Source organism: Gekko japonicus, unplaced genomic scaffold, assembly GCF_001447785.1.
Source record: "Gekko japonicus isolate JY-2015 unplaced genomic scaffold, Gekko_japonicus_V1.1 scaffold721, whole genome shotgun sequence".
In the NCBI taxonomy this organism is placed as follows: Eukaryota; Metazoa; Chordata; class Lepidosauria; order Squamata; family Gekkonidae; genus Gekko; species Gekko japonicus.
Genome location: NW_015169195.1, coordinates 324,614 through 337,973, shown reverse-complemented (window position 1 = coordinate 337,973; position 13,360 = coordinate 324,614). Strand labels below are relative to the sequence as shown.

Here is a 13,360-nt window from a genome sequence, read left to right as displayed (position 1 = left end):
TGGACTCCTCACCCATGTGCCTCTTGTGTTGTTCAATTTGTATTCCCATCCCATGCTTTCTACTGAGTGGGCTAGATCTGTTTAAATACAGTCTACAGGAATTCAACAGATTGCTTTTGACAGTATGCCCAACTACGTGCAGCCTAGACCCGTGCCCTTCATGGCTAATTAAAGCTGGTTGTGAGGGGTTTCGAGGTACTCTCAGGGATATTATTAACAAGTCCCTCTCAGAGGGGCTGTTCCCAGGGGCACTCAAGCAAGCAATGGTCTGCCCTCTCCTAAAAAACCCATCCCTGGATCCAGCCGAATTGGCAAACTATCAGCTGTTTTCCAATTTGCCCTATCTGGGCAAATTAATTGAGAGGGCAGTAGCGATACAGTTGTAGAGCTTTATGGATGACACTTCCATGCTAGATCCCTTCCAGACCGGCTTCCGCCCAGGCCATGGGATGGAGACGGCACTGGTCGCCCTCACAGATGACCTCCGGAGGCATCTGGATTGGGGAGGGGCAGCAGTGCTGTTGTTGTTGGACCTGTTGGCTCAACATGGTCAACCATCAGCTACTGATCCACCACTTCACCAAGACTGGGATTCAGGGGCTTGCCTTGCAATGGCTCACCTCCTTTCTCCAAGGTCAGGGACAAAGGGTGGCTCTCGGGATCAACTGTCCCAAAGGCACCCGCTGATCTGCGGAGTGCTCCAAGGGGCAGTCCTTTCCCTGATGCTATTTAATATTTATATGCGCCCCCTTGCCCAGAGGCATGGACTAGGGTGTCACCAATATGCAGACAACACCCAGCTATATCTGTTGTTGGACAGTCAGTCTGACTCTACCCTGGAAGACCTGGACCAGGCGCTACAGGATGTGGCTGGATGGCTTAGACTGAGCCAATTGAAATTGAATCTGACGAAGATGGAGGTCCTGTGCCTGAGTCAGAGTGGACCAGGGGTAGGGATCCCACTACCGGCCTTCAATGGGATGCTGTTGGTGCCAGCGCCGAGGGTCAGGAGTTTGGGAGTGCTCCTGGAGGCCCAGATAACAGTCACTGCCAAGGCAGCCTTTTACCTTCTTCGGCTAATTAGGCAGTTGGTTCCCTTCCTCGAACACTATGATCTGGCAACAGTGATCCACACAATGGTCACCTCGAGGCTGGACTACTGCATGGACTACATGGGGATGGCCTTGGCACAACTCCGGAAGCTGCAGCTGGTGCAAAATGCAGCAGCCAGGCTGCTGCTGGGTCTTCCTATGCGAGAGTGCATCCAGTCTGTGCTGAAGGCATTGCACTGGCTGCCAATAGCATACCGGATTCACTTCAAGGTGCTATTTTTGACCTTTAAAGCCCTATATGGTCTGGGGCTTGCCTACCTGAGGGACCGTCTTTTCCCACATGTTCCTCAAGAGAGGAACTTGACTCTCCATGGACCAAAAGGCACCAGACTGGCCTCTACCAGGGCCAGGGCCTTCTCAGTAGCAGCTCCACACTGATGGAATGAGCTCCCGGAAGACATCAGGGCCCGGCAGGACCTTTTACAGTTCTGCAGGGCCTGTAAAATGGAGCTCTTCCACCATGCCTTCAATTAGGAGCCGCTACTAATAACAACTGAATTGTTAAGGCCCTCTATTTCAACAACAACATCAACAGCTAGGGATATTCTGGACACCGATTTTGGCCATACTTTTGTTACCATCTGAACATGGCCTATTGGGATGTTACCGCCATCAGCACTTTCCCTGTATTTCTGATTTGTTATGTTTATGAGTTTTTATGATGTTGCATTGTGTCAATGCATCGGTGTTTTAATATTTTAACTTTTAATGTAAGCCGCTCTGAGCCTGCCTCGGCAGGGAAGGCGGGATACAAATTGAATGAATGAATGAATTAAATAGCTGTAATCATGTCAAGTTTAACACTTATGTTACTGCTTTTCCTTGCAACTGAATTCCAAAAACATGAGCGTAATTTAAAAAATAGTTTTTATTAGGACCAATAGGGATGCCAGCTTCCAGGTAGGACCTGGGGATCCCCTGGAATTACAGTTCATCTCCAGACTACAGAGATCAGTTTCTCTGGAGAAAAATGGCTGCTTTGGAGCGTGGACTCTATGCCATTGTACCCCTCTGAGGCCCCTGTCTTCTCCAGGCTCCACCCACAAATCTCCAGAAGTTTACCAACCTGGAGCTGGCATACATACTCTCTCATCCTCTGCTGGTGGCTGGGAGGGGACTGAAATCAAAATGACACAAAACAGCATGCAGTTTTTCGAGATACCTGGAACCCTTTTTTAGGCTGGATGTTACAAATATAAAAAAGGGGGAAAGGAAAGCCAAATTGGGTAGCTGGGTCTCATAATATACTGGCATAGTAAATATAGTCCTGCCTTACATGGACAAAATTATTTTTAAAATGCTTTATAATACATGTAAGAATATGAATGTAAACAATAGTCTTTCTACCCATATTTTCTCAATATTGCTTTCAACAGGAAACATGAAACAGTGGTAGAATGATTTTAAGGTCAGGGGAGGATCTAGATTTCCATTATTTAAAGAGTCATAATTTAGCAATGCAGAAGATTATGAATGGAGGCAGGGCAAATTGTTGACAGAAAGACCCTTAACTCTTCAAGCCTTGCAAATGAAAGACAGATATGGAAGCAATAGAAATCTATCTATATTTTTGTGCAGCTACCATTGATGTAGTAGGAAATATATATCTTAAGCACTGAGAGATGCATGTTGTACAGGCCAAGGCCTTAGGAGGACTACACTAGATGACTGTTGACCACACAACTGAAGGGGTTGGAAGCAGACAAGATTTCTAATAGATGACAGGAAGAAACCCAAAGCCAAGCAAACGCCAGTAATGTTCAGTTAACTCTGCCCTGGTTTTCCTTATGTTAACAGAAATAAGAAAATGTTCTGGATGAACAGGTCCTACAGATGTTCCTGCAGTGTTAAAAATGGCATTGCATGTCATGTAAAAACAAAATGCTTTCATAATAAAATTTATTGTTTCCCCACAATTATGTTCCAGTGTTATTCCTTCTCAAATTACATGGCTTTCATCTACTTTCATCTAAGTGTTTGCTGGGATACAAAGTTCACCAGAAAATTGGATTAAGAGAACAAAAGAAAGGCAAAGTGATCACATTTCTTCTTTAAAAGTATTACTATTCATGTGCACGCAGACTTTAACAATGAACTGCTGGGGGGAGGCATGGAGATTTTTGAATGAAATAATATCTGGAAACCCTGTAGTATTTATCCTAGAGTGTTTGTCAAGCCATTTCTTTAAATTCAAAACTAGAAGGTACATGGATCCTGTAGAACTTTTTTGTAAAGGCTCTCCTTACCACATGTCAAGGCAAGTAGAATACTCTGTTGAGCCCAAGAGGACATCTGGAGGTCTGTACCACAGGGTTACCACTTCATTAGAATATGTGTGACTTGGAACAGATTTGGCTCGTGCAAGTCCTATAAAGCAGACAGGAAAGGAAAAAATGATATAGGCATACAAAAATAAAGACTACTTTAGCTCTTCAATAAGCATGTGTCATATAATACTATTTGAAAGACTGGATTTTGTTTCTTCTGGCAGCATGTTAATTAGAGAACATATCCATTTCTATCACTCAACACATTCACAAAATGAAGCCCTGAATGGTCATCAAATATCAAGGAATTACAATAATTGTTGCCGTTATAGGGTAGTCACGTATACTTTCAGGAAACTTATGCTTCATGTTGAAAAATGTTTGGGGTTACTACTTAAAAACCACTGCCCATAAAAGTAAGAACAGATAAATCTACAGGTGTCAGTCCTTAGTGCTACAGAACAAGGAACATAATCTGTATAACTTAATAGGTGGTTAGAAAAGAGAACCAAATGGCTGCTGGGAAATGTTCAGTCATTATCCACATTAGAAGAAACACACTGAAGAATCAGAAGTTTCAGGCACATACTGTTTCACAGAACCATAAAATGCCATTTTCCCTTAGCCTTTCAGTTTTTAATGAATTTATCTGTGATATGAATACAAGGCAAAAATATACTATAATCTGGGCTGGAAACCACATTTTTAAAAAGCAAAGAGAGCCACTGTAGTGCAGTAGCCAGGCTTATGTGCTTGATGTGGGCTACCAAGGTTCAAATTCTTGTTCAAAAGAAAGGTTTTCATGAAATCACCATCTTGTATTACAGGAAAGTAGGCTAACCATAAATTAGAAACAAAGCAAAGTACCATCAGTTAAGACATGGTTAAGCAAAGTATCTCCCACAGTTAAATTTATGCACCTATTTTCCAATGTGAATTTGAAAACAGTTCTTTGGATTATAATTATTTCCTGCTTTTCTTCCTGTTTGTTGTCACATTCTACAAAATATTAAAAAAACTAAAAAAAAATTAAAATACTGGACCGTGTAAAGGACCAACTAAGGGGAACAGAGTGTGAAGTGTTTCAGAAAGAGGGAATTGCTGTGCAGGGTCTACATCTATATATCTAATTCCCAACTTGCCCCCGGAGTGCGGATCGCTAAATTAGTGCTCCGGGGGCAGCTGGGGGGGGCGGGGGAGGTTTGTGCACACGTGGGCCAGTCCCCACATGTGCACAAAAATTTAAAAAGTTGAAAAACATTTCGGGGGGATGTTTAAATCTCCCCGAAAGTGCAAGAGCGTCTCCTGCACATGCGCAGGAGACGCTCTGCGACCTACCGGGCTTGCGTGCGGGGGAAGGGAGACAGGCAGGCAGGCAGGCAGGGCGGGAGGGGAAGGACCGGCCTCACCGCCGCCGCCTTCTGGGAGCCGGCTGGCCGGCTGGCTGGCTGGCGGGCCCTGGAGAAAATAACTGCTTTAGAGGATTGGCTCTATGGCATTCTATTCAGCTGAGGTCTCTCCCCTCCCCAGACTCTGGCTTCCTTAGACTTCACCACCGAATATCCAGGAATTTCCCAACCTGGAGCTGGCAACCCTAGTCAGGACTGGCCCCAATGAGTTCCCCAAAAGGCCTGGAAAGAGATTCCTTCCTTTGCCTTTTTACTCACAAAACCAAGCTTGGTTGCCAAGCAACAGCTTCGTTGCCGCCGCCGCCTCTTCGGATCCGGCAGGCAGGCGGGGGGGAGGACAGGCCTCGCCGGCCGCTGCCACCGCCGCCGAGCTCGGCAAAGGGGGGAGGACAGGCCTCTCCGCCTCAGAGCCGGGGGGGACCGGCCTCGCCGCCGCCGCCGCCGCCTGGGGGAGAACGAGCAGGGGGGAGAGGAGACGGAGCTCTTCTTCCCCCCCGCGAGTATCGCGGGTCCCCCTCTTGTGTTTACTATATGCCCCATACCAGGTTTGCAAAACACCAAAACAGTTCAGATCTATAGAACTGCTTATAGTGCATTCATTGTCAAAAATCTAAGAATTCTTCCTTTGTTGTGATTCACAAAACACAAATGAATGACAGCTACAGGACTCTTGGTTTTTTCCTATCTTCTGAGTGACAATTTAAACATGTGAAATACTTTATACTGCTTGTGCATCCAAACATGCTTACTCATGCAAAATTTATCTAACTGTTTCCTCCAGCTGAGGGAAAACTGTAGGACAGGATTAATTAGCACAGCATGTGCGATCACTTTGTTTAAGGATTCCTTGTCTGTTTCCATGGTTACACTACAGGAAGCCACACATTCTCTCTTCAGAAAGACAGCGGCGCTTGTACCGATGATCATCAGAACTTTTAATCTTATGAGCTAGATGGGACATGGTCAGAAGGCAATGGAAAAAGGTAGCCAGGTGAACAGACTATACTTGCATAATTATACTTTTCTCAGTTTTGGCCTGAAGACCTAAAGGGGTAACTTCATGCCAACCCCATGAAGTACCTTTCAGCTCTTGCTGCTTCTGACAGATAAAAAGGTTGAAAAAAGAGAAGACACCCTGCTGATACAACTCAGTTCTTTAAAGTACAAGACAGCCATGAGGTAGTTGTAAGAAGTCAAGGTACATCACCTAACTGCCAAGCCTATCACAAACCTAATGCTAAACCTCAGAGAAATAATAGGCAAAGGAGTTCTGCTATTAATGTCGTGTATCTTCCCATGCCATAACTGCTACTTATGGTGAATACTCAAGATCATTTTATGCCAATTAGATACCCCTTAAATAATCTTTTGTGCACATAAATAATGAGTTAAAAGCATGATCTTTTTCTCCACGCCAGTTTATATATTGAATATCAAGTTTAATATGTGCTAATGAACGGGAATTCAGAAATGCAAGGGTGTTCATTATGAATCAAACTCAGAATGCTCTGTCACCTACCTTTCTGCATTAATTACTCAGCATTTTTGTAATAACCTATTTATGTTACAGGAAAAAGCACAATTTGTACTAATGTGCTGAAAAGAACTAACTTCATCCCAATGATCCAAAATTTCTGCTTTAAGCTGCCACAAGATTCTCAGGATTCTATCCCATCCTCCATGAAACCCTTGCAGAACTTTTGAGTGAAATACCATCAATATAATAACACTACCTAGTGACCCAAGCCTATTTCATCTTTTTAAAAAATCAGACTGAATCTCAGACAAGTTAAGAATAGATGACCAGAAAAAGGCTAAAAATACAGTTCAACCCATGGGTTAACTATGAAGTTTGTCCTGTCCTTGATGTAATATACTTCCCACAGACATCAGGAAACTATTTTGGCAGCAATACATCTAAATGACCATGTGAAATTGAAGAAGCAATTTCACTTTGTTACCATCATCCATGGCTTGGTAACATATAGGTTTGGTCTTGGATGCTATATCTTCTTTCCATTTGCACTCCTCTTTGCCTGTTATGGTGGTAGTCCTCCAATGCATGTTCTTCTCACTCTAAGCTTTTTATGAGTAGAAGCACCTAGTGTCAAAAGAATGTGCACTAAGTAGCAAAGGAGGAGTCCAGTGGCAAAGGAGGAGGATGAAGGCTCTACCTGCCCCGCTGCCCACCTCCAGCGCTGCCCCTCAGTGCTGATTTTGGCCAGAAGGGACTGCCGTCTTTTTTTGGGGGGGGGGGTTAGTGGAGGTTCCCCCGCCCTCCTTACCTGACTACCAGCAGTCACCCAGCAAGGCCACCTATGCACTCATCCATCCACCTGCCCATCTGTATCTTTCCTTACCAATTGGCATGGGGGCAGTGGCAGCAGTGGCTCTTGCTCCTCTCCACCCACTCACAGTGTTGCCACTGTCAGTGGGGGTGGCTTCCCCTCCTCACCTCAGGATGACCTCCAGGGAAGAGATGAGGCAGGTGTGCATTAGAGTGGGCCAAGGTCATCTGGTTCATCCTCACCTCCCTGCAGCTTGCCCCGAAAATGTGTTCCTCTGTTAGGGGGTGTTGTAACCCCCCACTTTTTTGTAAAACTTTCCTGATGTTTCTGCAAACCTGGAGGGTCCGCCAAGTTGGTTGAAAAATCTTCTCTGTACACACACTCAATCCACAGATTTAAGTATCTGCAGATGGGGCCATGGTGACTATTAGATATACTGAATATTACATTTTCCACATAATGAAAACAAACACGTATTAAAGTACAACACATCTGTTCCACTCTAAATATGTTCTGCTGCTTTTTGCTCTGGAGGCAGTAGAGGCAGATAGGACTCTGCAAATAAATCAACAACATCTGTCCTAAAATACAAAACCATACATCAGGGCACAGTGGTTGATGCTACAAAGCAATTCCACCACAGCAGTCCTAATATCACATCAGCATTAATGTAAAACTGGAGACATTATGAATTGCATATACATACAATTTAACAGCTGGGTGATTTTCACTTTGCTTTCCTGTTCTCAGCTTTTCACTGAATAAACCTTACTTCGTTGCAGTGTAAATATTCTGAAGATGATGACCACTTCTACTTACACAGCAAACATCGCTCAATGAAGACATTAAGTGTAAAACGTTCCAATATAGCTCATTTGTTCTGATTAGTATTTCAGACTGAGAGCAACAAAGGTAACAAATGACTTAATGGCGAATAGAATGCAAAATAAAGATCAGAGGTGCAGGGGGAGAAGTCAAAGGCAGAAAATGAGGATACATTATGAGACGGGGTGGGGGTGGGGAAGTAGGCAACTGAGGACTGTGAACGGTTTTTACAAGACAATAACCAAAGCAGTGCAGATTTAGGAACCAATTATGCTAAAAGAAAGCAGTTCAGTCAGAGAACAGCCTAATGCAGAATGTTATCTTTAACAACATGCAAAAGACAGTTTTAGCATGACGTTTTGGTTGCCATTTTCTCCACAGTTTCTCTGAGAGCCAGCTTGGTGTAGTCAGTGGTTAGGAGGAAAGCAGACTCTAAACTGGGAGAACCAGGTTTGATTCCCCACTTCGCCACATGCAGCTGCTTGGGTCAGTCACAGTGGTCTTCGAGCTATTCTCAAAAGAGCTCTCTCAGCCCCAACTACCTCATGGGATGTCTGTTGTGGGGGTGGGAAGGGAAAGGAGATTGTAAGCCGCTCTGAGACTCCTTCGGGTAGTGAAGGGCGGGGTATAAATCCAATCTCCTCCTCCTTCTGTGACAGGAGGAACTCAGAGCAGAGCACGGATATGCATTATTTCAACAAATCCAATAAAATCCTTTAAGCTGCTAGGAGGTTGTCCTCTGTACTGCTTAGACAAGCAGAACTCCTGCTGCAACTCTGTTCAATACATTACAAGCCATCATTTGAATACAAAGGGCGAGTGTTTGTATATATAAACTGGGGTCACTTGTTGCATCCATCTCTTATCCTAATTTCTTTCCCCACAGTAAGCTATACATTTTAAAGGCAATTGGGTAGACTGAGGACTTGTACCCACCCTGTACATAGCCATGAAATCCTGGATCCAGGCAAATGCAGTTCAATTTCTGCAATTTTGAGATTGCTAAACAGATGGTAAGACAGTGGACTGGGAATGCCTTACTTTTTTCATATGTGGGTATGCAAAAATCACCATCTTGCTTGTAGATGACCTCATTTTGATACCATTAGAAGGAACAAGCAAGGAACCCGCTTCTTTCTCACTCACCAACAAACCTTTCCTTTATCTGTCTCCACCCTGTCCTTATTTTTTACTTCACATATCCCACCTTTATTCCCAATGGGTCCCAAAGCAGCTTACATGATTCTCCTCTCTTCAATTTTATCCTCACAACAACCATGTGATGTGATGTGTGTGTGTGTGTGTGTGTATGTGAGGGAGGGAGGGAGGGAGGGAGAGAGAGACTGGCCCAAAGTCACCTAGGCAAGCTTCCATGGCAGACGGGGCTATGTCACCCATGTCCTAGTCTGATGCTCTAACCACTGCAGTGCACTGACACTCAGCTTTTCCTCCCCTCAGTAATCTCTCCCTGGAAAAAGTCTGTGGGGTTGCAAGTCACTCAAGTGAGATGTGTGGTGGTCACTTCCAGACACAGCCAAGTCATGCAAGTTGTATAGCATCCAGTCATCTGGGTGAGTTGTGCAAACTGCATGGTAGCAAGTTGCCCTGCAGCTGCTGCTGGCTCTGGCCTCAAAACTTCTAACCCTCCAGGGCATGAGGGAGGGAAGCAGTGGTAGATTGGGAGTAGGGCTGCCAAGCTGCGGCGGGGGATCCGCACGTCTTCACAGGATCCCTGCCGCGGGGGACAGCGATACACGTTGCACCGCTGTCGCCAGGATGTGACACTATGCGTCGCTCTGGCAATGGGACTCCAAACAGCCCCGTTGCCAGAGCGATGCATAGCGTCACATCCTGGCGACAGCGGCACAACGCGTATCGCTGTCCCCCGCGGCAGGGATCCTGTGAAGACGTGCGGATCCCCCGCCACGGCTTGGCAGCCCTAATTGGGAGGCCAAAATATCCCTGGAAAGGGCACCAGTGCCCACTTCTTACTGACAGACACCAAGGACTGGCAATATTGTTGTGGTTGCTTAGCAACCTTTACAATGGCCCCTGAGGTCTGAAAGGTACAAGTGCTGCTTTCTTTATTTTGGGCGGAGTTAACCTACACACACACACAATTTCCAATGGGGCTTTTCTTAGGTTTACAGAAAGATTTGTCTTCATGGCTTCAATCTTTGTATTTACGTATCCACAGGTGAGGCCATGTTAACAATCAGATGTATTGATGGTGCTATGAAAAAGGTGGCAACTGATGAAAAACTAATTAATAGATCCATCCTGCAATGATTTCTACAAAAAAAGACTTAGTATATCTCAAAATACAGGAATATACATACACGGGACATGTAGTTTAGAGAGAAAGCCAAGTACCAATGAATTGCACTCCCATAGTTGAGCCCTTATACAAGAGTATCCATACAACAGTAAGAAGAGTGCACTAACTAAATACCTCCTTTAAAATGTCAGTACTAGCCTACTCACACACATTCTAATTCCACATAGGTAGATTCTATGCAACAGATATCTATCCATACAGCTAATACCCACAGAGTCTTAAATCATAATAATTAAAGAATGAAGCCAGTATAAACCTCCCTTGTTCAATCTATCAGATTATGTTCTGCACAGACATGCATCAAAAACAACAAAAGACTGTGGGAGGGGGAAGGAGAGATATTCCTTCTTTCTCCTTCCACCCACATGACAGAATGTTGAGTGTGTGACAGAACGTTGGGAACTGGCATATTTATAGACACACACCCCACACTGAAGCTTGCATATGTTGAGAACAGATCTATGTTCCTTGATGCTACAGGAAGTAACAGGTGATGAGATACATTTGTACTGAATTTCAGTGAATTTGCTTAATATAAAGTATCCTAAAATATCAATAGAAAAGAGTAAGAGTCCAGTAGTACCTTAGATAATAACAAAATATGAGGCAGGGTATGAGCTTTCGTGAGTCACTGACTCAAGAAAGCTCATACCCTGCTACATATTTTGTTAGTCTTTAAGATGCTACTGGACTCTTGCTCTTTTCTACTGCTACAGACTAACTAAAATATCAAGTCAGTAATTCAGACCCAGTGTATATAATGTTTGTCTATATAATGTTTGTCTATATAATGTTTGTGTATGTACTTCGACACACATACATACTGGTCATATTTGTATCATCTCAGCTTCAATACAACTATAGCATTAACTACTTGCAGAGTAATCACAGTATGCCACAAGTGATCATAAGAGTCACTATATGCATATATTTTACCTTAACTCCATAAATGTACAACACTAATCTGATTCCTAACTAGTTCACTGCACTGGGTTGGGCTGAAAGGTGGACAAAAACATTTAAAGCAAATATGTGGAAACGGCGGTCTAAGCGTTTCGCCGCTCGGACGCGTCTCGTCTCGCTCGAATGGAGATGTGCCGAGACCTGGCTGACGGGAGGGGTTCAAGTTTGTCCCGGACCCCCCTGTGGTCTCTGTAGGAGACCCCCAGCCTGGGGAGCTGAGGAGAGCCTCTTCCAAGGGGACGCCCGAGGAATTGAGGCTCACCTTCTTCCCCGATAGGTACCGTCACCGCGGAGCCAGTATGGCGCCTAGAGACGACTGCCGGAGCAAGCGATCATGACCAAACTCGTAAAAAAGACTTCCAAAAGATCTCCAAGGCTACAAACTATGAGTTAAGCAAAGCTCAGGTGAAAAATAAGCGAATGGAGCCTTGGTAGTAATTGGAAGCGCCTAAGTTTGAAGTGTGGGGGAAGGAGAATTCAAGCCCCCCCCCATAGGAGTAAACTGTAAAAAATGGTTTTAAAGTGAAAATAAAGAGACTTTGAGCCAAACCAAGCGCATAAGAAGTTAAGCAAACGCAAACACTGCTAAAATATACGAAGCGAAATTAAAACGTATAACTTTTGTTTTGTTTTGGAAAACTTACTTCTTGTTGATATTATGGCTGGGAGAGGACGGAGAGCGCCGGAGAAAAAACTGGTGACCAGAAATAACATACCAACGACTCCCTCCCAGAACCAGGAAGCATCTACAGACTTCTCTTCGTTGTTAGCAAATGCACTGTGCCCTCTAATGGATCAGATGACTACTCTCAATACCAAACTGGACAATGTGCAAAAACAGTTAAAGCAAATGGACAAGAGAACTACAGTAACTGAGAAAATGTTGAAAAAGATGGGGAAACAGACTGAGAGTATTAATAAAAGAGTGGATGAAGCAGAGAAGGAGAGATCCTCAGATAAAACACAACTAATACAGCTCCAGCTGGAAAGATCCATGTATGTGTTACGTTTCCATGGAATACCTGAGGATAAGAATGAGGACTTAAAGGAACTCTTGGTGGTTGCCTTGGCCCCACTAATGGATTACAAACAAAAAGACTTAATTAAGGAAATGGATGTGGTGTACAGGACCTATCCAGACTTTATAAAGAAAAATAAACTCCCAAGGGAAACTTATTTAAAATTGATGAAACGATCAACCAGAGAACTGGTGCTAAAGTCAACAATGGGGAAATCATTAAAAATCAAGAATGAAGAGATAAAATTTTTGAAAGACATCCCATTCGAAGTAAGAAAAAGGAGGAAACTATACAGGATGCTTACTCTCTCTCTGCAAAAAAAGGGAATATCGTATAGATGGCTATTTCCGGAAGGGTTGAGTTTTAATTACCAGGAAAAAATATATAAAATTGACTCTGTTCCAAAACCGAAAAGATTTATGGACCAAATGTTTAATGTAAAAAAGAAGCAGAAGGAAAAGAATCTAAAAACGGATGGGGAGGAAGAAGAAGAAGCCAAATCTCCTCGTCATCAGAATCCTCTGAATTGGAGAAAGGAGAGGCCACTCCCAAACTGCAGAAAATGAAGAAATCTAAGAAGAAAAGACTCTAAAACTAAAGCATGAGTGCTAAGGGCAATAACTGTGCTAAGCTAATAACTTTATACTTTTTATAATCGAACTAATCTCTGTATAACCAATACTAATAGGTTAAAAAGATCTATTTTTAAGCTGCTCAGATCATGATTTGTATTAGTCTTTATCCCTTCCCCATATCCAGTAGGAGATTTAGAATAGAATCACAGTTTTTCCTCCCCCTGTCCAGTAGATTATATGTATCTAGAATTCCCTGACCCATTTCCCATAATAATAGTTATAGGGTATTAGTATTCCTTTCCCCATTCCATATATGTAGTGTGTACAAAATGCAAAAATAAAAAATTCCCCTTCGGGGGACCCCCCCCCAAAAAAGAAGCAAGTGGTTAAGACGCTGAACTGCAGGCTGTGGAAGGTCAGTAGTTCAGCAGTTCGAGACCCGGGTTCCGCATGACGGAATGAGCTCCCGTCACTAGTTCCAGCTCCTGCCAACCTAGCAGTTCGAAAGCAAGAAATTGCAAGTAGATAAATAGGGACCACTTTGGTGGGAAGGTAACAGCGTTC

The 13,360-nt window shown here is 43.7% G+C and overlaps 1 protein-coding gene across 1 annotated transcript in view; it reads right to left on the bottom strand.

Annotated features, from left to right (window-relative positions):
• The window catches only part of CDK14 (cyclin-dependent kinase 14), a 277,214-nt gene that overhangs the window by 159,370 nt on the left and 104,484 nt on the right, over positions 1 to 13,360 (bottom strand). Inside the window, exon 7 of the mRNA XM_015416305.1 lies at positions 3,359 to 3,479. Within this exon, the coding sequence (XP_015271791.1) occupies positions 3,359 to 3,479 (121 nt within the window). The remainder of the gene's footprint in view (positions 1 to 3,358; positions 3,480 to 13,360) is intronic.